Here is a 26,290-nt window from a genome sequence, read left to right as displayed (position 1 = left end):
AAAAAAATGAACACAGCGGTAACATAGATCAGGATGATGATGATGATGACTTGTAGATCTTGAGGAAGAAGAGACTAGCGGCATATCAGCGTCCATGGCTGGAGACAGTTGGGTCTAGGAGGTGGAGTTTGTGGCTTAACTCGCCCGAAAACTCTTATTTAAATATTTATGTGCACAAAATAACTTTTCTTTTTATTATTATTTACAAGCTTTATCACCAAGAAAGTATGGTTTTGTGATGCATAAAGTGAAATCTTGCATGGAACACTGAAAACGAAGCATGAAAAGGAAGAGGCTGATTTGCCCCACACGTGCGCGCTCCCCATTCCGCCTCGCAGCAATAAGTTTGTATTGTGATTAAGTATTGTTTTCGTCGCTTCTCCTGCATATATTGGATATTTTCTTTGCATACTTCCACGTTCGTGCCTTGAGGCGAGAAAGGCGCTTTTGGAATCGCCTTGATTCCTTGGCATTGAGTGATAATGAGCTGATGCTCAAATACCACTTCCCTAGGCAGTTGCCAGTGGGTCCTTCCAAAACGTCATTGGAGACACTGCAGGTAAGATGATACTGGTGTTGCATGCTTCATTCAGCACAGGGGCTGGCTGTTGTGGAAATTGTCAGGGAGCCCTTTCCCTGACCTCATTACTGGTCTATTCTCTTACATTCTTCGCATATACCTTTAGGTACACAAAACATAACTTTAAGGCGAGGAAGAAGTGACCCTGTTCTTCAGGGGGTTCAGGGGATGGGCGAAGGCCACCCAGAGGTTAACAGTGGTTAGGTTAGTCACCGTACACTTTTATATGAAACATTACCTAATCTAACGTAACCACGGGGGCTAGACCCACCCTTAAGGACACTAATATAAGTTAGTATAACTTCTGGAACACCCCTAAAGGATGGGGACACATCTCCCCCAACCTTATACTATATTTCAGGTTTATCAAGAGGTATATGCGAAAGAATGGAAGAGGATAGACGTGTAATAAGGACAAGAGGGGACTCTAAACAATTACTACTATTTTTTTTTTTTTTTTTTTTTTTTTTACAAATTGCACAATATCCCATTAATAACTTTTGTAGGTGAATAAACTGATGTTCAGTATGGTGAATAATATTTAAGTGTGGCTGACTTTCAAGGGTAAAAGGCATAAAAGTCAATCTACTGCATGCCACGGTTTATAAAGTTGTAATCCAGTGTTAGGAATATGTCAAGATTAGTTCCTAGTGTCAAAATATGTGAATGTATAATCAATAAGGAGGGATGAGGGATGATGCTAACCTTACCAAACGTGCCATCAAGTACACCTGGGTGTACTTGAACGGTGCACTACATATAGAGGGATCATTGAATTTATGTTGCTGATTTTTTTTTTTTCTTTTTCTTTTTTCTTTTTTTTTTTTTTTTTTTGCTTACAGCAGAAAGATGTATCTTATTTAAAATAAATAAAATGAAAACTAATGGCTTATAATCTGCTTTCAGGACTTACGTAAGTGTCAGCAGGGTCTTCGAGTGTGTGTGCATTGTGTTGAGTGATAAGTCGGTGCAGGAAATCAAGATGCCTTCAACACACCTTGATCAAAGGAGAACTGCACAGCAGTTCTTCAGGATCAAAAATTTCTTAAGAGTTATTGGGACCATTGATGGTAAGATTAACAATAATATATTTTGTTTAAAATTTATTGCTATTGTTATAATCTATCACTTCATCGGTGTTTACTTTGAGTGAAAGGTATCTCACAGCCTCAAGTTCTTGTTAAGCATTAAAAAGTTTTCATATCTTATGTATATTGTGTGCATATCCAGTGCAGGGATGCTATATATATATATATATATATATATATATATATATATATATATATATATATATATATATATATATATATATATATATATATATATATATATATATATTAATGGTAGATATATGTAGCTACTGTGTATCATGATCATCCAATACATTCTTTTGTGTGCACAGGCACCCACATTGCCATCAAGGCCCGAAGAGTGGACGAGGCCCTCTACTTTAACTGGAAAAGCTATCACTCCCTCTGAAAATCCAACTTGTTTGTGATGTGAATGGAGTGATCCTCAGCTACTGCTTCAGATTCCCAGGTATATAGTATTATTGCATTACATGTTTACCCAACCATGTATTTTATTGATTTTCATGTGACTGCAATTGGTTACTGGTATTACATAAGAAAACAGTGTGACAAACCTTGACATTAGTTATAGAAGGAGGCAGTAGACACCTGCCAAAACGATAATTACTCCCAGTGAGGTCTAAAGCACTATTCAGGGTGTGCTGTGAACTTATCATTAAACCCAGCTGTGACCTCACTGAACGTTTCCCTTTGTGTCTCACAACACAAGGAGGCAGTCACAGCCTGCCCTCTAAAGACAACTCTCTTCCTCCACACAAAACTACAAGCACCTAAAAACACACACACCCTTCACTCAAAAATTTCAAAATCATCATGGCGACTCCTACACCAGCCTCCGAGTCCCCATCTGGGGAGGGGACCATAAATGTGCCTAGGTCGGACTGCCTTTCTGTTAACGACCTTAAGTGTCTTGACACCCCCCTCAACGTTCTCTTCATTAACTTCTGCAACATTCGCAGTCTAAGATCTAATTTTCAATCTGTAGAACACCACCTCTCCTCTTCTAAACCTCATCTTCTTTTCCTCCCTGAAAATCAGGTGTCTGAGACAACTGACAGTAGCCCCTTTTCTGTTCCCTCCTACTTTCTCTATCCTCATTTTCGATCCAAAGCTGGATGTTGCCTTTATGTGTGTAATGACTTAACATGCTTTTGTGCCCACGCTCTTGAATCTTCCGAGTTTTCCACCATCTGGCTACGAATACAGAGTCACTCTCAAACTAAATTTATCTGTGCTGTATATCTCTCACCTAACTCCTCTGACTATAAGAAATTCTTTGACTGCTTAACTTCCAAAGTGGAGCACATTCTGACCCTCTTCCCTTTTGCAGAGATCTCCATTCTTGGAGACTTTCATGGACTCTCCCCAATCACTGTTCACCTCAGCCCCCTTGTGTCAGCACTAGAGGCCATCCATACAATTAATACAACAGACCTGCTCATCTCAGCCACTACTGTCAGCACTAGAGGCCATCCATACAAATTAATGCAACAGACTTGTACACCTCAGCCACTACTGTCAGCACTAGAGGCCATCCATACAATTAATGCAACAGACTTGTTCATCTCAGCCACTTCTGTCAGCACTAGAGGCCATCCATACAATTAATGCAACAGACTTGTTCATCTCAGCCACTTCTGTCAGCACTAGAGGCCATCCATACAATTAATGCAACAGACTTGTACACCTCGGCCACTGCTGTCAGCACTAGAGGCCATCCATACAAATTAATGCAACAGACTTGTACACCTCAGCCACTACTGTCAGCACTAGAGGCCATCCATGCAAATTAATGCAACAGACTTGTACACCTCGGCCACTGCTGTCAGCACTAGAGGCCATACATACAGTTAATGCAGCAGACCTGTTCATCTGAGCCACTTCTGTCAGCATTCCTTATAGTTGTTGTGATGCCAGACACACATTTTTCTCAGAGTGATGAAAATCTGGAATTTTCTTGCTAACAGTGTGCCTGAATCTAATTCTGTTGATGGTTTTAGGTACAGTTTGTCCAACTTCTCAGGTGTACATCTGTTTGATTCTTGCTGGTGACATATACGCTGTGCTGCTAGTCAGATTTATTATTTATCTTGGGCTGATGGCACACTTGCCAGGCAGTTAGATAAGCATGTACAGACTTTGGTGTCTTTTTGATAGTGGTGGTGAGCTGACCCTGAACTGGCCCTGAAGGGGTTCTCTCTTGTGAGACCAGCCAGGTAAAAAATATGTTGAAATGTAGCCACATTTACTATTGTGAAGTGTTTACTATTCTTTTCATTTCTTCTCTGTTCACAGGTGCTCTGGAAAATCAATTCAAGGCTAATTATTATTTTTTCTTTATTCATTATCCACAGTTGCCTTGGAAAGTGCATTCCTGGCTGAGTGTGGTGCGTGTGCCTGCTATTCGTGTGGTGGTGCTGCTGCTGCGTGAAGCCTCTGCCGTGGGAACCCACCACAAATAGCTAATGGATTCTGTATGACGGGATCAGCAGCAGACAGAATTGCAGTGATGTATTAACATGCCTAGGTTTGGTCCTAAAGGATTGATTTGATGTTGTATTTACTACTCATTTGTCTGTAGTCTATATAGTTTTACTACTACTGGAGTAGTAGTAAAACTGGGGCTTTTTTTCTTTTTTTATTCAAAATTTTTGTTGCCCCTGGCCAGTGGCCCTCTTACAGGAGAAAAGTAGTAGTAGTAATATTTATTTTTGTATGTGTTTGTGTCTATTATAGTATACTGCACTGTAGGAAAAGTTTTGTGAGGAACACATGTTAATCTTGACAGTCATTGGTTTGAACCTGAAGCACAACTTTCCAGAAACAAGACCTTGCATTTAGTATACAACAAACTAACTTACCAGCTTCCTGTGTTAGCTTAATTCTATCTTGTTTGTATTCTTAATGCTTTGCTTTCTCATTAAAAAAACATTTTCAAAGGCCATACAGATGATCACCAAAATTCTCATGGGGCATTTTCTTTTTCTCTTGCAAAATCCTTGCATTGTCAGTCATGAAAATGCCCCTGGAGACCACAACAACACCACCTGAGTAAAGATAAAGGTGAAAATAATGATAGTGGTTGTGGCAGTGGTGGTGGTGGTGGTGGTGGTGGTGGTGGTGGTGGTGGCGGCGGCGGCTCTGAGGAGAATTAAGTACTAATATCAGAAGGATGTGGTTTTCATGTTGCAGAAGAAACCAGATGGAAAAAAAGTGTGTGTGTGTGTGTGTGTGTGTGTGTGTGTGTGGGAGAGAGAGAGAGAGAGAGAGAGAGAGAGAGAGAGAGAGAGAGAGAGAGAGAGAGAGAGAGAGAGAGAGAGAGAGAGAGAGAGTGGCTGGGTTAGGGAGAGAGAAGAGAAAGAGGTAAGTGGAGATATGGAGGCAAGGGAGAAGGAAGAAAAAGCAGAGGAGTTATGGGAGAGATGGAAGAAAGGGAGGAGGAGGGAGGGAGGGTAGATGAGCAGTATGTAAGTGAGTGTGAGTGGAGTCAGCATATAAAAGGGAGAGAAATGAATACTCTAAGGAGGGAAGAAATAAAGAATTCATGAAAAGACATTATAGACATATGTAAGGATGAACCAAGGATGTTCTATAGAATGGTAAAATGAAGAATAAGAATGGGTTCAACAAACTGAAAATAAATGGCAAACATGTTGAAGAAGAAGCACAAATTGCAGAGGTTTTGAATGACTTCTTTCAGTGTCTTCACTGGAGAGGGAACATTTGGTAGACCGGTGACAGAAGATGTGAGAGTAGAAGAGTGAGTGAGATTGAGGTAACAGTGGATGAGGTAAGAATAATGATGGAAGACTTGGATGTGAGGAAGGCACAGGGACCTGATGGAGTGTCTGATTGGGTGGTGAAGGAATGCAGAGATCAACCTGCACACATGATTTACAAACTCATCATAACTTCATTAAGGGAAGGAGTGGTGCCCAGCATTGGAAAAAAGCATGTATAGTCCCCATATATAAGAGTGGAAGCAAAGAAGAACCATTTAATTATAGACCAGCATCATTAACAAGTGTAGTGGCAAAATTGTGCCAAAGAATAGTGAAGCAAAGATGGAGTGAATATCTGGAAAAGAGAGAAATATTAACAGACAGACAATTCAGATTTAGGAAAGGAAGGTCATGTATAACAAATTTAAGGTGTTTCTACTCCAGTCATAGATATGGTACAAGAAAGAGAGGGATGGGCAGATTGTGTTTATTTTGATAAGGTGCCTCACAGCAGACTGTTGTGGAAATGAGAAATGTCTGGTGGGCTGAGAGGAGCACTCCTACATTGGATCAGTGACTTTCTGAGAGGAAGGGAAATGAGAACAGTGGTCAAAGATAAAAAGTCATCATGGAGAGAGGTAGTTAGTGGTGTTCTGCAGGGTTCAGTACTACCACCAGTCATGTTTGCTACCTGTGTGAATGATGTGATGGAAGGGGTGAATAGTTACATGAGTCTATTTGCTGATGATGCAGAATTGATGGGAAAAGTGGAGAGGACAGAGGATTGTGAAGCTCTACAGTGAGATCTGAATGTGATTTGGGATTGGAGTGACACTTGGAAAATGGAGTTTAACATAAAAAGATGAGGAGTGTTGAAGTTTGGGCATAGTTGTGTGATGCCAGTCTTCAGTTATAAATTGGGTAATGAGGAAATAAAAGTGAAGAGTGAAGAGAAAGACCCTGGAATTACTGTCACTGATAAGTTGTCCTCAGAGGTACATGTAAGAAGAAAGACAGGGGAAACATATAATCTGGTGAGAAACATAAGAACAACATTCAACTACCTGGATGAAGAGATGATTAGGGATGTAACTGACAATGATAAGACCTAGTTTGAAATATGCAGCAGCGATGTGGTCTCCCAGCACTAAAAGGGACATAAAGAAATTAGAAAGAATACAATGAGCAGCGACAAAGTTGCCTCTGACCCTATCAGACTTATCATATGAAGAGAGACTAAAACTAAACCTACCCACCCTTGGAAGAGAGAAGAGAGAGAGGTGATCTGATGGCCTTATATTGGATTTTGTCAGACTGTGAAAAATTGGACCAGAGTAATTTGGTGGTGAGAGACTTTAGAAGCACGAGAGGGCATGAGAAGATGAAGAAGAAGGGTGTGTGTAGGATGATATTAAGAAAACCATTTGAATCACAAAAACATCCTTGCAAACCCTGACAGCATCCACTAAAACCTGTTAAACTGTCACTAGCCTTATCAAACCATTACTTGATCATGAAAACACCCTTGAAAAACCTGGTAACATCCATTAAAGTCTGTTGAACTATTACTGACCTTATTAAACCATTACTTGAATCATGAAAATGCCCTTGAAAACCCTGATAACATCCACTAAAGCCTTTTAAACTATCATTTCAATCAGGGGAGCTCCAAACACCATTAGAGCCAGTTAATAAAGAAAAGGCACTGAGATATTAGGGATTGCACATTTCAAGCTGTAGCCTTACCTCACATCCTTAACTCCCATAACAGGGCCTTTGTTGGAAGCATCCCCTGTGATATAGTGGACGAGAACCTGGAGCTCTATGACACACTGACAAGGGAGAAGGTTACTTGTCGCTCCAAGGCTAAGCTGGTTGGCCCCATGAACGCCACTGTCTACGTTACTGGAAGAGGGGCATCTGAAGTGACCAAGACAGGAATGTATGTGGACTCCCAGGACAGATTGTACCAGTTCCATACATATGCTGGTGTGTACATATAGTATGCCTGCACATGTATGCATGTGGATCTAGTCTTACCTTATGTGATCAGTGACTTTATCCTGACTATTGGAAATAACTGTATAGGAATTAAGCTTATAATGCCCTGTGTTTTAGTAGTAGATTGTTGTGTTTTTCTTAGTTTTTACATGGTGTCCTCCAAGTTTAGGTACACTTTGGGATTTGATAGTTCAAGTAATTCTAAATTGAAAATACTCTATACACATATGCTGTGTTTTGCTTTATTTTGTGAGAAATTAATGTGTAGCTAAGTTGTGAATTGCGGGAGCTGCTTGCCTGGGTGTGCCTCCGTCTCTTTCCTCCCTCCTTGGCTCATTACGTGGCTCATTACGTACTCACATGGTGCTGCACAGCATTAAGTGATATTTTTTTGTGTTCAACATATGCAGTCAAATCCTTACAGGAAATAACAAATGACATTAAATTTTTGTATGTGTCTGAAGAAAATGTGCAGGTAACACAGCAATACAGTGGTTATTCAGTGCTGCTTTTTAAAACATACATGGCAGTTCACTGCAAATGTCATCCCCTTTGACAGTCATCATCTTGACATTTAAATGGTAAGCCTTGTCAATCAAGTGACTGCCTAAGTGCATCATTTCGCTCCTTTCATTCCTTATCTGCTCTGCTGCTTCCTCGGTGGGGTGAATCAGCTCCACTCTGTAACATGATTTGTTCTTGTACACCAAGGATTTCATGAGTCCCCAAAGGAAAGAAATCCGTTGGTGTTAGGTGAGGGGATCTTGCTGGCCATTCCTGTGGGCCTCCATGACCTATCCATCATCAGGAAACTGATCCCAGGCAAGCAGCTCCCACAACACACAACTTACATGTTAATTTCTCACAAAATAAAGCAAACAGCGTGTGTGTGTATAGAGTATTTTTGACCCAGGATTACTTGAACTATCATATCCCAAGGTATGTACCTTAATTTATGGGACACCCTGTATTGTTAGTACACACACACACACACACACACACACACACACACACACACACACACACACACACACACACACACACACACACACACACACACACTGTGCCGCCCAGCTAATTGGACACATCCACAGCAGCTCTAAGGAGTTACCTAGGTTTTGGTTGTACAGGGGAGCTGAGCTTGAGTCCTGTCTCCATAATAGGGAATTGTGTGATGTGTGAGTGCAGGGGAAGTGAAGTGTAAATTGGGAAGTGGCCGAAAAGGTGATTGGGAGAGTAGTGTACAGGTAAACATTGTCTTACCAGGGAATATTAAGAAGGAAGATGTCAGTGGACATGGCAAATATTTTTGAGGGTTTCAAGGAAGAAGACCTCAGTGTAGCTCATACAAATAAACGAATGTGGAAAATTGAAGAAAATGTCAAAATACAAAAAGAAATACGTAACTTAGCAGTGATAATAAAGACATGAAAGGAAGAGAGAGGGAGGTGGGTGGTGACAATGTAAAAAAGATATCCAGTGATATAATAGAGATGAAGAAGAAGATGGAAAAAGAAAGGAAAACAAAGAACTTAGAGAAGAGGTGACAAAAATAGTGACTTAAACAAGAAGTACTATAAAGAAATCAAGAAACTCAAGGAAGAGAACAAGGTGTTAAAGAAAGCTTTACAAAAGAGAGAGAGAGAGAGAGAGATTAAGGATGGGAAAGTGAAAGGGTAGTGACAGCAGAAGTCAAAAGTTGAAAAGAAGAGAGAGAACAACAACAAAAGGCAGATATGGAAGAGATAATAAGGCAACAGCAACAGGAACACAATAAGGACATGGAAAAGCAAGTGATTAAGATAATAAAGGAAAAAAGTAATCTTGTGAGAGACATGGTACAGAGAAAGATGAATGTGATGGTATTTGAGGCCAAGGAGAACCTACTCATGAAAATAGCTACAGAGAAAAAAAAAAGAGGCAAAAAGGGTTAAGGAGATTATAGCAGAAGTGGCAGAGGAAGGAGAGGAGATAGTTGAACAAATTGAAGAGGTTTACAGGATTGAAAAAGTACAACAAAAATGGAACAAGACCAATGAAAATAAGATTCATGTCACAAACAGCAGCAAAACATGTCTTGCAAAGAACAGGAAAATTGGTAAAAGTAGAAGAAATTAAGGAAATGTGGATAAAAATGAGACATGAACAAAGGAGAGAGAAGTAAACTGAAAGAGTTGAGAGTAGAGGCCCAGTCAAAAAACAAGGAGAGAACACAAGAACAAGCGAGGAGATTCATTTTGAAAGTTCTGGACATGAAAGTGAGGAAATGGTGCCACAAAGATGCCACACAAGATCACCAGGCAGAAGTTTAAAGATTATGTATACTAATATAGATGGTTTGGTGTTGAGCCTATTGGAACTTAAAGAATACCTAAAGAACAATAAATCAGATGTGGTATGTTTAATGGAAAACAAACTAAAACAGGAAATAGAGTTGGGATTTGCAAAGGAAGGTTATAGTGCATGGAGGAGAGATAGAAAAGGAAAGGAAGGAGCAGGAGCAATGATATTGGTAAAAGAGGATATTGTTGTTGATGAAGTTGAATATGGTGATGAAATGGCAGAAACTTTGAGTGTTGTGATTAGGATGAAATGAAGTGAAAAAAAAGGAAAGTTACTGTGATGTACATACCACCGAAAACTAATGCATGGGAGACCAATAGATATAAAACTATAAAACTAGAAACAAGAAATAGCACAGAGGAAATGATAAGAAAAAGTAACAAAGTGCTCTTAGTAGGCAGCTTCAACACTAAAGGAATTAAACTGGAGGAGATGGAAGTGAAAGAAAATGTCAGGTCATGGAGTGAAGAACTTATTTTTTTTATATATTTACTTATTTATTTATTTTTTTATGTAGGAGGGACACCAGCCAAGGGCAACAAAAATCCAGTAAAAGAAAAGCCCACTGAGATGCCAGTCCCCAAATATGGTCAGAAGTGGTAGTCAAGAATTGAAGGATAGGTGTCTTGAAACCTTCCTCTTGAAGGAGTTCAAGTCATAGGAAGGTGGAAATACAGAAGCAGGCAGGCAGTTCCAGAGTTTATCAGAGAAAGGGATGAATGACTGACTGAGAATACTGGTTAACTCTTGCAGTAGAGAGGTGGACAAAGGGGTGAGAGAAAGAAGAGAGTCTTGTGCAGCGAGGCCATGGTAGGAGGGAGACATGCAGTTAGCAAGATCAGAAGAGCAGTTAGCATGAAAATAGTGATAGAAGATAACAAGAGATGCAACATTACAGCAATGAGAAAGAGAATGAAGACAGTTAGTTACAGGAGAGTTGATGAGATGAAGAGCTTTTGATTCTACCCTGTCTAGAAGAGTGGTATGAGTGGAACCCTCCCAGACATGTGAAATATACTCCATACACAGACAGATAAGGCCCTTCCACAGAGTTAGCAGCTGGGGCGGGTGAGAAAAACTGGCGGAGATGTCTCAGAACACTTAACTTCATAAAAGATGATTTAGCTAGAGATGATATGTGAAGTTTCCAGTTTAGATTATAAGTAAAGGACAGACCGAGGATGTTCAGTGTAGAAGAGGGGAACAGTTGAGTGTCAATGAAGAAGAGGGGATAGTTGTCTGGAATGTTGTGTTGAGTTGATAGATGGAGGAATTGAGTTTTTGAGGTATTGAACAATACCAAGTTTGCTCTGCCCCAATCAAAAATTCTAGAGACATCAGAAGTCAGGTGTTCTGTGGCATCCCTGTGTGAACTGTTTACTTTCTGAAGGGTTGGATGTCTACAAAAAGACGTAGAAAAGTGCAGGGTGGTATCATCAACATACCATGCATACCATGATAGTCAATACAATCAGACAGTGGGTGAATGAACCTACAAGATACAGAGAAGAACCATCACAGCTGTACTTAGTTTCTACAAAAATCCCAGAAAGTAGACCAAGTATTCATTGAGTCCACTGGAAAGAAATGATCATGTGACAATAGAAATAGTACCATAGTAGGAAAAAGTGCTGCACAGGAATTAACAATTTAGAATGGGAGACAGAACTATGCTAAGGCAAACTTTGCAGAACCTAATAAAATTTATGGAAAAAAGAACTGGAAAGAGCTATTTAAAGGTGAAGTAGTGCAAGAAAAATATGAGATACATTTGAGCAAGTATAGAGAGGGGGTGCAACAGTTTGTGCCAAGTTATAAAGTGAAAATTTGGAAGCATGAATGGTATAATGGCAGGTGAGTAGAAGCAAAAAAGAAAAAGGACAGGGCATGGAGGAAAATTATGAGAAAACTGAACACAAATACTAGGGGAGAATGCAGAAAGGCAAGGAATGAATATGGTATAATAAGAAGAAAAGAAGAAAGAAATTTTGAAAGTGAGATAATAAGAAAATGCAAGGAAGAGCCCAAACTCTTTTACAGTTACATAAATGGGAAAATGAAACAGGGATGACATAAACAAATTAAGAAGAGAAGGAAGAATTTATGAAACTACTGAGATGAGTGACCTAATGAATGAGAGTTTTCAGTCTGCATTTAGAAAGGAAACTGATTTTATGATATTGAAAATAGTATCACAGAATGAGGGAATACAGGAGATACAAGTAAAGGGGCAAGAAATCAAGAAACTGCTGGAAGAGCTGGATTTTAGAAGAGCTATGTGACCAGATCAAGTAACAATCAAGTAACAATCAAGTAACAATCAAGTAATGATAATTACTCCCAGTGAGGTCTAAAGCACTGTTCAGGGGGTGCTGTGAACTTATCATTAAACCCAGCTGTGACCTCACTGAACATTTCCCTTTGTGTCTCGCAACACAAGGGGGCAGTCACAGCCTGCCGTCTAAAGACAACTCTCTTCCTCCACACAAAACTACAAGCACCTAATAACACACACATCCTTCCCTCAAAAATTTCAAAATCATCATGGCGACTCCTACACCAGCCTTGGAGTCCCCATCTGGGGAGGGGACCATAAATGTCCTCAGGTCGGACTGCCTTTCTGTCGACGACCCTAAGTGTCTTGACACCCCCCCCCCTCAACTTTTTCTTCTTTAACTTCTGCAACATTCGCAGTCTAAGATCTAATTTTCAATCTGTAGAACACCACCTCTCCTCTTCTAAACCTTATCTTCTTTTCCTCACTGAAACTCAGGTGTCTGAGGCAACTGACAGTAGCCCCTTTTCTGTTCCCTCCTACTTTCTCTATCCTCATTTTCGATCCAAAGCTGGATGTTGCGTTTATGTGCGCAATGACTTAACCTGCTCTCATGCCCACACTCTTGAATCTTCCGAGTTTTCCACCATCTGGCTACGACTACAGAGTCACTCTCAAACTAAATTTGTCTGTGCTGTATACCTTTCACCAAACTACTCTATAAGAAATTCTTTGACTACTTAACTTCCAAAGTGGAGCACATTCTGACCCTCTTCCCTTTTGCAGAGATCTCCATTCTCGGAGACTTCAGTGCTCACCACCAGCTTTGGCTTTCCTCTCCCTTCACTGACCATCTTGGTGAACTAGCCTACGGTTTAGTATCCTCCACGACCTAGAGCAATTGGTGTAGCACCCTACTCGTACTCCTGACCGTCTTGGAGATACGCCCAACATTCTTGACCTTTTCCTGACCTCTAATCCTTCTGCTTATACTGTCACCCTTTCTTCTCCGTTGGGCTCCTCCGATCACAATCTCATATCTGTATCTTGTCCTATTGCTCCAATTCCTCCTCAGGATCCCCCTAAGCGAAGGTGCCTCTGGCGTTTTGCCTCTGCTAGTTGGGGGGACCTGAGGAGGTATTTTGCTGATTTTCCTTGGAATGACTACTGCTTCCGTATCAGAGACCTATCTTTGTGTGCTGAGCGCATAACGGAGGTGATAGAGTCTGGCATGGAGGCGTACATTCCTCACTCTTTTTCTCGACCTAAACCTTCCAAACCTTGGTTTAACACATATTGTTCTCGTGTTATACATGATAGAGAGGTGGCCCACAAAAGGTATTTAAGCCTTCCATCACCAGAATCTCATGCACTTTATATTTCTGCCTGGAACCATGCCAAGTCTCTTCTCCAACTAGCCAAAAATTCCTTCATTAACAGAAAGTGTCAAAACCTTTCAAGATCTAACTCCCCTCGTGACTTCTGGCATCTAGCCAAAAAATATCTCCAATAACTTTGCTTCTTCTTCCTTCCCTCCTTTATTTCAACCAGATGGCACCACTGCTATCACATCTGTTTCTAAAGCTGAACTCCTCGCTCAGACCTTTGCTAAAAACTCTACCTTGGACGATTCAGGACTTGTTCCTTCCTCTCTTCCATCCTCTGATTTCATCATGCTACCTATTAAAATTCTTCGCAATGATGTTTTCCATGCCCTTGCTGGCCTAAACCCTCGGAAGGCTTATGGACCTGATGGGATCCCTCCTTTTGTTCTCCGAAACTGTGCCTCCGTGCTTGCACCTTGCCTAGTCAAACTCTTTCAGCTCTCTCTGTCAACATCTACCTTTCCTTCTTGCTGGAAATTTGCCTACATTCAGCTTGTTCCTAAAAAAGGTGACCGTTCCAATCCCTCAAACTACCGTCCTATTGCTTTAATTTCCTGCCTATCTAAAGTTTTTTAATCTATCCTCAACAGGAAGATTCTTAAACATCTCCCACTTCACAACCTTCCAAACTACCCTCCTACGGCTTCTCTCCTTCTCTCTGTAACTTCATCTCAAGTTTCCTTTCTGACTGTTCTATTGCTGGTGTGGTAGACGGTCACTGTTCTTCTCCTAAATCTATTAAAAGTGCTGTTCCTCGGAGTTCTGTCCTGTCACCCACTCTCTTATTATTCATTAATGATCTTCTAAACCAAACTTCTTGTCCTATCCACTCCTACGCTGATGATACCACCCTGCACTTTTCCACGTCTTTTCATAGACATCCAGCCCTACAGGAGGTAAACATTTTACGCAGGGGAGCCACAGAATGCTTGTCTTCTGATCTTTCTAAAATTTCTGTTTGGGGCAGAGCAAACTTGGTATTGTTCAATGCCTCAAGAACTCAATTCCTCTATTTATCAACTCGACACAACCTTCCAGACAACTATCCCCTCTTCTTCAATGCCACTCAACTGTCCCCCTCTTCTACACTGAACATCCTCGGTCTGTCCTTTACTTATAATCTGAACTGGAAACTTGACATCAAATCTCTAGCTAAAACAGCTTCTATGAAGTTAGGCATTCTGACACGTCTCCGCCAGTTTTTCTCACCCCCCAAGCTGGTAACTCTGTAGAAGGGCCTTATCCGTCCATGTATGGAGTATGCTTCACATGTCTGGGTGAGTTCCACTCATACTGCTCTTCTAGACAGGGTGGAATCAAAAGCTTTTTTGTCTCATCAACTCCTGTCCTCTAATTGACTGTCTTCAGCCTCTCACCACTGCAATGTTGCATCTCTTGTTATTTTCTATCGCTATTTTCATGCTAACTGCTCTTCTGATCTTGCTAACTGCATGCCTCCCCTCCTCCTGCAGCCTCGCTGCACAAGACTTTCTTCTTTCTCTCACCCCTATTCTGTCCACCTCTCTAACACAAGAGTTAACCAGTATTCTCAATCATTCATCCCTTTCTCTGGTAAACTCTGGAACTTCCTGCCTGCTTCTGTATTTCCACCTTCCTATAACTTGAATTCCTTCAAGAGGGAGGTTTCAAGACACTTATCCATCATTTTTTTACTACTGCTTTGACCCTTTTATGGGACTGGCATTTCAGTGTTTTTTTTTTTTATTGGATTTTTGTTGCCCTTTGCCAGTGCCCCTCCTACATAAAAAAAAAAGGATGGATATTAAAAGAATGCAGAGAACAAATGGAAGACCCCATATGGGATATAATTAACAGCTTGTTGAGAGAAGGAAATGTAGCAAGGGAATGGAAAAAAGCTAACATAGTGCCAGTATACAAAGGGGGAAATAAAATGGAACCATTTAAATACAAACCAGTGTCTTTAACAAGTATTGTAAGCAAGCTTTTTCAAATAGTAATTAAAGACAGATGGGTGCAGTATTTAGAAGATGAAAAGATAATTACAGAAAAGCAATTTGGATTCAGAAAAGGAAGATCCTGTGTCACAAATCTACTGAGCTTCTATACAAAAGTAATAGATGGAGTGCAAGAGAGGGACTGATGGGTTTGTACGGTACACCTGGATCTCTAAAAAGCATTTGATAAAGTTCCCCACAAAAGTCTTATGTGGAAATCAGAGAATGGAGGAGGGCTAAAGGGAGCAACATTAAGATGGATGAAGGATTATTTACAAGGGAGGGAAGTGACAACAGTGATCAGAGACAATAATTCAAGTTAGCGCAAAGTGACAAGTGGGGTACCGCAAGGATCTGTGTTGGCACCTATTATGTTTCAAATATATGTAAATGATATGACAGAGGATCTAAATAGTTATATAAACCTTTTTGTTGATGATGGAAAAATAATGAAAATAATAAAGGATGAAAATGACTGCAAGGAGTTACAAAAGGATATTGACAAGATACTCGTACATGCATGAAGCCAAAGATGGAAACTAGAATTTAATGCTTTCTAGTATTAAATTCTAAATTCCATGTGTTGGAAATAAGAAAAAGTAAAAAGAGACCTTCATGGAATTACAAAATGGGATGAAAAATAATAAAAAGTAATGAAGAAAAGATTTGGGAGTAATGATTCAGGACACACTATCACCTGAAAGCCACATAAACAGAATATTTGGCTCTATATACAGCTTGTTAAGACATTAGGGTGGTGTTTAACTATTTAGATAAAGAAATTATGAAGAAAATTATAACAAGCATGATACAACCTAAATTAGAACATGTAGTTTAGGCTGCGCATAGAAAAAAAAAAAAAAGATATACAGAAACTGGAAAGAACACAGAGGATAGCAACAAATTTAGTACTATAATTGAAAGACTTAAGCTATGAAGAAAGACTTGAAGAGATGGGATTACCAACACTACAAGAGAGAAGAGAAAGAGGAGACCTGATTACAATGTACAAATTAGTAATAGTAAACAATATAGAAAGAATAGACAGAAATGACTTGGTACCACAGATGGAGGAAGGAGAGAGACAGATGAGGCAGCATGGGAAGAAAATAAAGAAGAGTGAATCTTAAGCAACATCAAAGAATACTGCTTCTCATATTGAACTATTGAAATCTGGAATGATTTGAAGGAAGAGGTGGTTGTGGTAAACAATGTACACATGTTTAAAGAGAAACTGGATAAATATGGTTATTGAGACAAGGCAAAATGAGCTTTCGTTCGTGCCCTGGACAATACAACTAGGTAGACACGCATACACACACACACACACACACACACACGATCAGCATGAGTGTTTATGTAGATGCAAGGGACAAAAAAAAACAACAACTGAAGGAGACTTGTCCATGACACCAACCCCTCATTCTAGGCAAACAGCAAAAGAAGTGTGTATGTAGTAGTGCAGTGTGGAGTGGCTAGCGGAGTGACGTGGTGTGTCTCCATGCAGGTATGCGCAATGTGAGTCCTCTCAGGGGGTCCTCTCAGGGCGGCACGCTGTTCACTATTGATGGTGCTGGCTTTGACCCATACAAGGAGCAGACCAAGGTACAGCAACAGTGGTGCTGGCTACTCCTTCACTACCCTGTGTTTCTGTATTGCAATGCACCTGTGGGAGTGCCATGAGTGATGAGGTGTGATGTTCTTGGCTTTGACTCATACAAGGAGAGAGTGCTGTGAGTAATGAGGTTTATGCTGCAGGTGTTGGTGGGGGGTGCTCAGTGTGCCATCCAGGACATCACTGATGAGCAAATTCGGTGCCTCACTCCAACCCAAGGGAAGGCCTCGGCCGGCTCAGGTCAGTTCACTGTCTTGCTGGTCATCACTGTACAGGGAGTCCTCAGTTTACAGTGATCTCAGTTTCTGCCGTTTTGGGGGTGCGATGCAGGCAGTTCTTCCCCCCCCCTTTTTTTTTTTTTTACTGATTTATTTCATTATTTTTATTTATTGTATGTCCTTCATGTGTTTTCTTTACAGGTACAGTAGTTATGTTTAAAAAGTCTTGATTAAGTTATTTAGGTTTTTTCAAAGGGGAACAGTGGTAGTTTGAAAGGTTCTAGTGTTAGTTATTTAGGTTCTTCAAGAGGGCACAGTGGTAGTTTGAAAGGCTCTAGTGTAAGTTATTTAGGTTTTTCACGGGGGCGGACTGCTAGTGTAAAAGGCTCTAGTGTAAGTTTTTTTTTTTCAAGTATTTTATAATTCTGATGGTAGATTAAGAAGGGCAGTAGTAATTTAACAGACTCTATTGGAAGTTATTGCGGTTTTCGAGGGTGTTCTGTCATGACTTACTGTAGGTACTTACTACTTAGGCTGGTTCAGACCTACACTCAAAACTAGTTTATGACATGGCATAGGAACTGAACTCCATCTTAACTCAAGGACCTCCTGTATTTTGAAATGCTGTCCATTCATTAGGGTTGTTTTTACAGGCCATAGAGAGGATTGATCAAGTTCTCATTTTTTTTTTTTTTTACCAAATGATGCAGAATCTGTTGAAGTATTACTAGAATCATGAAAACACACATGGAAACCCTTATAACTTGTGCTGGAATCTGTTAAATTATCACTAGCCTTGTTTAACTATCAAGAAAATCACAAGTAGTCTTGAAAACCACACTGGAGCCTGCTAAACTATCACTACAATCACACACGCACACACACACACACACACTTCATCCTTTCCATGTACAGGTGAGCACAGGTTACTTGTTGAGCTGTACCAAGGAGAATACTTTGAGTCCAACTTCCTGGAGGAGACAAGCTGGGCAGCCCTGTCTCCCTCCCATGCTGGCTACAAGGCTTTTGTCCCTCAAGATGCTGAGCTCAAGTTTCCCATTGAGGTGACCCGGGATACTGTGGGCACTCTGAAAGGTGGGACTCCTGCTTATGTGTGTTATAGTGATAGAGGAAGTGTGTGTCTGTGTTCCCTTATGACTCAATGCAAGATAAGTGATGTATTAGTTCTTCCTGATGGTATTGTGTGCATTTGAGTTAGTGTGTGTCCCCTGCATTCTCTCAGAACTCAGTGCAAGTCTTGTTTTGCCTGTAAGAAAGATAATATATTTAATCTTCATGATGATGAAGAAGAAATATAAAAGTGACACACACACACACATAGACACACACACATACAGACATTCAACCATAATATTTTCAGTTCTTTTTAATGCTGAAGAAGGGATACAAAGGTAATACACAGACATACAAGCATAATATTTTCAGTTCTTTTTAATGGTGAAGAAGGAATGCAGAGGTGACACAGACATGCAACCATAATATTTTCAGTTCTTTTTAATGGTAAAGAAAGAATACAAAGGTGATGCACCGACATACAAGCATAATATTTTTAGTTCTTTCTAATGCTTAAAAAGGAATACAAAGGTGACACTCAAACATACAACCCCATGATCTTCCTGCACAGGGTACCTACATCCACCACATGATGGGACCTACTCTCTATCAGTTCAGGTTGGTGAGCGGATGCTTGTGATGCTGGCAGCCAATGGAGATTCAGACAGCGAAGTAAGACAGACAGAAACACTACTTATTCCATGTCTTGATGAGTTTTTTCACATTGCTTGTCTTTATTTTGAGAAGTTTTAAGAAGAAAAAATAAAAATGTGATCTTTTTTTTTCTTTGTATAAGTGATTGACATGATTTATTTTGTTGCTCATTTGCATTTTGAGAAGCTGGGAAGCTTCTGAGAAAAGTAGAAATATAAGCTTTATTATTATTATTTTTTTTTGTGTATGTAAATGATACACATGATTTATTTGATTTAATCTATACATGGCCTCCCTATCTGTATGTATGTGTGTGTGTGTGTGTGTGTGTGTGTGTGTGTGTGTGTGTGTGTGTGTGTGTCTAGTGTTTTACTTCCACAGTTTGAAGTTATGCAGTGGCAAGAATTTGAACTTAAGAAGGGAACACCTGCTTATTTAGAGATACGGTTCCAGACTAGAGGTTGTTATTGTTACTATTATTATCATTACTATTATTATTATTATTATTATTGTTGTTGTTGTTGTTGTTGTTGTTGTTGTTGTTGTTGTTGTTCACATTCTGTGCATCTTTTTTTCAGCTATACCAGAATTTTTTTTTTTTCTTATGTAGGAAGGACACTGGCCAAGGGCAACAAAAATCCAATAAAAAAATATGCCCACTGAAGTGGGCCTATTTTCCCATAAAAGGGTCAAAGCAATGGGCAAAAACTGATGAATAAGTGTCTTGAAACCTCCATCTTGAAGGAATTCAAGTCATAGGAAGGTGGAAATACAGAAGCAGGCAGGGAGTTCCAGAGTTTACCAGAGAAAGGGATGAATGATTGAAAATACTGGTTAACTCTTGCATTAGAGAGGTGGACAGAATAGGGGTGAGAGAAAGAAGAAAGTCTTGTGCAGTGAGACTGCGGGAGGAGGGGAGGCATGCAGTTAGCAAGTTCAGAAGAGCAGTTAGCACGAAAATAGCAGTAGAAGACAGTTAGATATGCAACATTGTGGTGGTGAGAGAAAGGCTGAAGACCGTCAGTTAGAGGAGAGGAGTTGATGAGACAAAAAGCTTTTGATTCCACCCTGTCTAGAAGAGCAGTATGAGTGGAACCCACAACGACATGTGAAGCATACTCCATACATGGACGGATAAGGCCCTTGTACAGAGTTACCAGCTTGGGGGGTGAGAAAAACTGGTGGAGATGTCTCAGAACGCCTAACTTCATAGAACCTGTTTTAGCTAGAGATGAGATGTGAAGTTTCCAGTTCAGATTATAAGTAAAGGACAGACCCACGCTCTTGAATCTTCTGAGTTTTCCACCATCTGGCTACGACTACAGAGTCACTCTCAAACTAAATTTATCTGTGCTGTATACCTCTCACCTAACTCCTCTGACTAAAACAAATTCTTTGACTACTTAACTTCCAAAGTGGAGCACATTCTGACCCTCTTCCCTTTTGCAGAGATCTCCATTCTTGGAGACTTCAGTGTTCACCACCAGCTTTGGCTTTCCTCTCCCTTCACTGACCATCCTGGTGAACTAGCCTACAACTTTGCTATCCTCCATGATCTAGAGCAATTGGTGCAACACCCTACTGGTATTCCTGACCGTCTTAGAGATACGCCCAACATTCTTGACCTTTTCCTGACCTCAAATCCTACTGCTTATGGTGTCACCCTTTCTTCTCCGTTGGGCTCCTCCGATCACAATCTCATATCTTTGTCTTGTCCTATCATTCCAATCTCTCCTCAGGATCCCCCTAAGCGAAGGTGCCTCTGGCATTTTGCCTCTGCTAGTTGGGGGGACCTGAGGAGGTTTTTTGCTGATTTTCCTTGGAATGACTACTGCTTCCGTGTCAGAGACCCGTCTTTGTGTGACGAGCACATAACAGAGGTGATAGTGTCTGGCATGGAGGCGTACATTCCTCACTCTTTTTCTCATCCTAAACCTTCTAAACCTTGGTTTAACACAGCTTGTTCTTGTGCTATACATGATAGAGAGGTGGCCCACAAAGGTACTTAAGCCATCACCAGAATCTCATGCACTTTATATTTCTGCCTGGAACCATGCCAAGTCTGTTCTCCAACTAGTCAAAAACTCCTTCATTAACAGAAAATGTCAAAACCTTTCAAGATCTAACTCCCCTCGTGACTTCTGGCATCTAGCCAAAAATATCTCCAATAACTTTGCTTCTTCCTCTTTCCCTCCTCTATTTCAACCAGAGGGCACCACTGCTATCACATCTATTTCTAAAGCTGAACTCTTCACTCAAACCTTTGCTAGAAACTTTACCTTGGATGATTCTGGGCTTGTTCCTCCCTCTCCTCCACCCTCTGACTACTTCATGCCACCTATTGAAATTCTTTGCAATGATGTTTATGGAGCTGATGGTCTCCCTCCTATTGTTCTCCGAAACTGTGCCTCCGTGCTTGCACCTTGCCTAGTCAAACTCTTTCAGCTCTGTCTGTCAACATCTACCTTTCCTTCTTGCTGGAAGTTTGCCTACATTCAACCTGTTCCTAAAAAGGGTGACCGTTCTAATCCCTCAAACTACCGTCCTATTGCTTTACTTTCCTGCCTATCTAAAGTTTTTGAATTTATCCTCAACAGGAAGATTCTTAAACATCTATCACTTCACAACCTTTTATCTGATCGCCAGTATGGGTTCCGTCAAGGCCACTCTACTGGTGAACTTCTGGCTTTCCTTACTGAGTCATGGTCATCCTCTTTTAGAGATTTTGGTGAAACTTTTGCTGTTGCCTTGGGCATATCAAAAGCTTTTGATAGAGTCTGGCACAAAGCTTTGATTTCCCAACTACCCTCCTACGGTTTCTATTTTTCTCTCTGTAACTTCATCTCAAGTTTCCTTTCTGATCGTTCTATTGCTGCTGTGGTAGACGGTCACTGTCCTTCTTCTAAATCTATTAACAGTGGTGTTCCTCAGGGTTCTGTCCTGTCACCCACTCTCTTCTTATTATTCATTAATGATATAATCCAAACTTCTTGTCCTATCCACTCCTACGCTGATGATACCACCCTGCACTTTTCCACATCTTTTCATAGACGTCTAACCCTTCAGGAGGTAAACATATCACGCAGGGAAGCCACAGAACGCCTGACTTCTGATCTTTCTAAAATTTCTGATTGGGGCAGAGCAAACTTGGTATTGTTCAATGCCTCAAAAACTCAATTCCTCCATCTATCAACTCGACACAACCTTCCAGACAACTATTCCCTCTTCTTCAATGACACTCAACTGTCCCCCTCTTCTACACTGAACATCCTCGGTCTGTCCTTTACTTATAATCTGAACTGGAAACTTCACATCTCATCTCTAGCTAAAACAGCTTCTATGAAGTTAGGTGTTCTGAGACGTCTCCGCCAATTTTTCTCACCCCCCCAGCTGCTAACTCTGTACAAGGGCCTTATCCGTCCATGTATGGAGTATGCTTCACATGTCTCGGGGGGTTCCACTCATACTGCTCTTCTAGACAGGGTGGAATCAAAAGCTTTTCGTCTCATCAACTCCTCTCCTCTAACTGACTGTCTTCAGCCTCTCTCTCACCGCCGCAATGTTGCATATCTAACTGTCTTCTACCACTATTTTCATGCTAACTGCTCTTTTGATCTTGCTAACTGCATGCCTCCCCTCCTTCCGCGGCCTCGCTGCACAAGACTTTCTTCTTTCTCTCACCCCTATTCTGTCCACCTCTCTAACGCAAGAGTTAACCAGTATTCTCAATCATTCATCCCTTTCTCTGGTAAACTCTGGAACTCCCTGCCTGCTTCTGTATTTCCACCTTCCTATGACTTGAATTCCTTCAAGAGGGAGGTTTCAAGACACTTATCCACCAATTTTTGACCACTGCTTTGACCCGTTTATGGGACTGGCATCTCAGTGGGCATTTTTTTTTTATTAGATTTTTGTTGCCCTTGGCCAGTATCCTTCCTACATAAAAAAAAAAAAAAACCTATAGATATGTGAGTAGTAGTAGTAGTAGTAGTAGTAGTAGTAGTAGTAGTAGTAGTTGTTGTTGTTGTTGTTGTTGTTGTTGTTGTTGTTGTTGTTGTTGTTGTTGTTGTTGTTGTCATCATTGTTGCTTACTGACACAAGTAATACAAAAGTTACAATATCATTTTTTTTTGTCCAGCTGAAATAGAAATTAAAATAATCTCTTGTGGATGTGTAATAGCAGAGTCAAACCAGGCATAACACACACACACACACACACACACACACACACACACACACACACACACACACACACACACACACACACACACACACACATGGAGCATTCATGGCTTTAAAGATGAATATGACAAATTAACTTTAAAAGACAGAACATTACAAGGTTGACTCAATCATATAAAATTGTAATTAGTTAAGAACAACACACACACACACACACACACACACACACACACACACACACACACACACACACACACACACACACACACACACACACACACACACACACACACACACACACTTTTTTGTATATTCTAAGCAAGATATATACATGAGAGACACAGATGGAGAACAAAACTACTAACATTACTTTCTCTTACACACTTTTTATATTCTCAGCAAGGTACAGCAGAGAGAGAGAGAGAAAGAGAGAGAGAGAGAGAGAGAGAGAGAGAGAGAGAGAGAGAGAGAGAGAGAGAGAGAGAGAGAGAGAGAGAGAGAGAGAGAGAGAGTAACATAACTAAAGCCACATTCTCATATACACTTCTGTGATTTAAGTAAAACATGTTTATGAGAGAGAGAGAGAGAGAGAGAGAGAGAGAGAGAGAGAGAGAGAGAGAGAGAGAGAGAGAGAGAGAGAGAGAGAGAGAGAGAGAGAGAAAGCCAGAAATATAATCAACACGACACTCTGTCCTCAGGTTTGCTTTGCTGTGAGGGGCAACATGCAGGGCTCCATGTCAGTCCAGTACCTGGTGAGGGACAAGGAGGGCAATGAGGAGGAGGAGACTGTGCTACTGGAGCGTTCTTTTCCAGCCAACCGGTAGGATGTTAGAATGAAAAGTGTTCTGTGTAGCTCTGTCCATGCTGAGTGTTCTGTAGCATGAAGAAAAGGAATACAAAAGTGAGGAGGTAAAGGTATCAGTTGATGAAGATATCATATCTGCTTCCTTCTTCTTGTCTTTTTAACCATTAATATATGGTGATTGTCCATGAATGACTGTATCGTGGGACGATGATCATTCTGGAAATCATGAGAAATCATGATTTTTCATGCCACACGTTTGTATTTTCCTCCTGCTTACTCAAATCGGAAGGCTGTTGTAAGTATCTAGCAACTCTCTTCACTAGCTGAGTTGCCGCTGTGACTATTTCAGTTTGGTCTCACTAAGCTTTTTTTCCCTCCTGGAGATAACATCTGGTAACTCCCATGACACTGAGGGTGGAACACACCCACTGAGTGAAGGGAGCAATGTGGATAGTGACCTAAACATGTCATCTGGGAGTGATGCGGATATTACTAATGAGAGTGAAGACAGTTTATGTTTACAGTAAAATCCCTCTCATCTGGCATTCAAGTATCTGGCAGCTTCAAGTATCCGGCACATTTTTCCCCGAGCCTTAAAATCAATAAAAAATCAATGTGTACTCATAAAATCGATTAAAGTTCCCACGCGAGGCATACTTTGTCCCCTCGCCACCAGAGCGCACTGCTTCGCGCCACCCACGGCCCACTGCACTGTGTTTATTCAGTGGCTCAGTCCCGCGTGTGCACTGTTTATCGCCTGACACCTTCATCATGCCTAAAGTTGTAGAAAAGAGTAAGCGTGTTGTGCTCACACTTAAGCAGCTGATCAGATCAGCTGCTGATTAAGATCAGCTGATCTTTGTTATGGTAAGATGCGTGAGTGTAGGGTGGTGATAGTGGATATAATTTCACTTCTATTCAAGTATCCGGCAATATTCAAGTATCCGGCATGTCGGTGGTCCCGTTGATGCCAGATAAGAGGGATTTTACTGCACTAGCCAAGTAAAAAAAATTTACAAGCTACCTTTGTGTATGAGAGAGAGAGAGAGAGAGAGAGAGAGAGAGAGAGAGAGAGAGAGAGAGAGAGAGAGAGAGAGAGAGAGAGAGAGAGGGATGGGTTGGAGGAAAAGGGGAGGGCTTATCAAGTGATGTTTGACATGACAAGCCTAGTCTCTGTACACCTTATAGCTGAGAATTCCAATTGCATGTGCGCACACACACGTGTGTGTGTGTGCGTGTGATAAGACCCTCTCGTATCACTCACGCTATTTATTTGAAATTGGAGATGGAGGAAGGGTAAAAAGGCACCACTTCCCTCCTCTGACAGTCACAGTGGACCTCTGTGGCCACCTCTCAAACTTCCATCTCTCTCTCTCTCTCTCTCTCTCTCTCTCTCTCTCTCTCTCTCTCTCTCTCTCTCTCTCTCTCTCTCTCTCTCTCTCTCTCTCTCTCTCTCTCTCTCTCTCTCTCTCTCTCTCTCATTGGAAGTACAATTTTTCAACCCAAATGAAATGCCCAAAAGGAGAGAGAGAGAGAGAGAGAGAGAGAGAGAGAGAGAGAGAGAGAGAGAGAGAGAGAGAGAGAGAGAGAGAGAGAGAGAGAGAGAGAGAGAGAGAATTTGCGCAATGTTATCGCACTTCAAGTTATTTCTGCTCGGCGGGTTACACCGCGCGTCAGGGAAGGAACTTTTGATATGCTTTAACTTTACTTTCAAGGGTCATAGTGTGATGGAAAGTACATCATTGCATTCAGAATTACAAAGAGAAATTAATTTTTAAAATAAAATTATCTTCTGGCATTTTCTAAGTTTGCCATATTTACCCAGAGATGGAGATGGAAATTAACTTAAGGGGTTAAAGTTTCTATACAACTTGCTTCTATTGAACATGCAATGTGATATTAAAGGAAAGAAAACAGAAGGTAAAACAGGTCAATAAAAGAGATAAAAGATAGGAAAAAAGTGCCTTATTTTGTTTTTTTGATCTTCAGGTGTTTTTTTCCCACAAATGATGGTTACACCTCACTTCTACACTGCAGATCAATAGTTACACCTTTCTCTTCTTTTATAGAGCAAATAGTCTTCCAGCATGACCTCACCAACAAGCAGTTTAACCTTTCCCTGCAAAGAATAACACCTGTACACACCTTCCTCCTCCACATTATACAATACCTAGCCAGCTTCTCTCTCAGTCTATCCATCTACCATCCATCCCACATGGGTTGGACCAGATGAAGCTCCACACACTCAACATGCCCTGCCAACCACTGGTGGAAAGAGACAGTCTTGTGGACCACCTTATTACATCCCAGGAGCTTCAGCATAGCACAGCTGGCCATGTACATCCATAGCAAGGCCTGGCACCATACAT

General features: G+C 40.8%; 1 protein-coding gene across 3 annotated transcripts; it reads left to right on the top strand.

Annotated features, from left to right (window-relative positions):
- LOC135097172 (fibrocystin-L-like) lies at positions 1-26,288 on the top strand. Of its 3 annotated transcripts, XM_063998940.1 has the most exons (12): positions 1-559; positions 1,487-1,650; positions 1,983-2,119; positions 4,026-4,198; positions 7,165-7,382; positions 16,881-16,978; positions 17,132-17,228; positions 18,122-18,301; positions 18,852-18,952; positions 19,316-19,394; positions 23,815-23,936; positions 26,151-26,288. In XM_063998940.1, exons 4-11 carry the CDS (start codon positions 4,191-4,193, stop codon positions 23,889-23,891), a joined length of 858 nt encoding a protein of 285 aa, XP_063855010.1. In that variant the 5' UTR covers positions 1-559; positions 1,487-1,650; positions 1,983-2,119; positions 4,026-4,190; the 3' UTR covers positions 23,892-23,936; positions 26,151-26,288. The 3 variants fall into 3 exon arrangements, 2 of the variants coding, with proteins under 2 accessions (XP_063855010.1, XP_063855011.1); XR_010265428.1 differs by lacking the exon at positions 26,151-26,288 and having other exon boundaries at positions 2-559; positions 19,300-19,394; positions 23,815-23,884; XM_063998941.1 differs by lacking the exon at positions 19,316-19,394 and having other exon boundaries at positions 4-559.
- Positions 26,289-26,290: the final 2 nt, after the last annotated feature.

This window comes from Scylla paramamosain, unplaced genomic scaffold (assembly GCF_035594125.1).
Source record: "Scylla paramamosain isolate STU-SP2022 unplaced genomic scaffold, ASM3559412v1 Contig13, whole genome shotgun sequence".
NCBI lineage: Eukaryota > Metazoa > Arthropoda > Malacostraca > Decapoda > Portunidae > Scylla > Scylla paramamosain.
The sequence above is the reverse complement of the archived record's forward strand: the minus strand, read 5'-3'. Positions and strand labels throughout refer to the sequence as shown.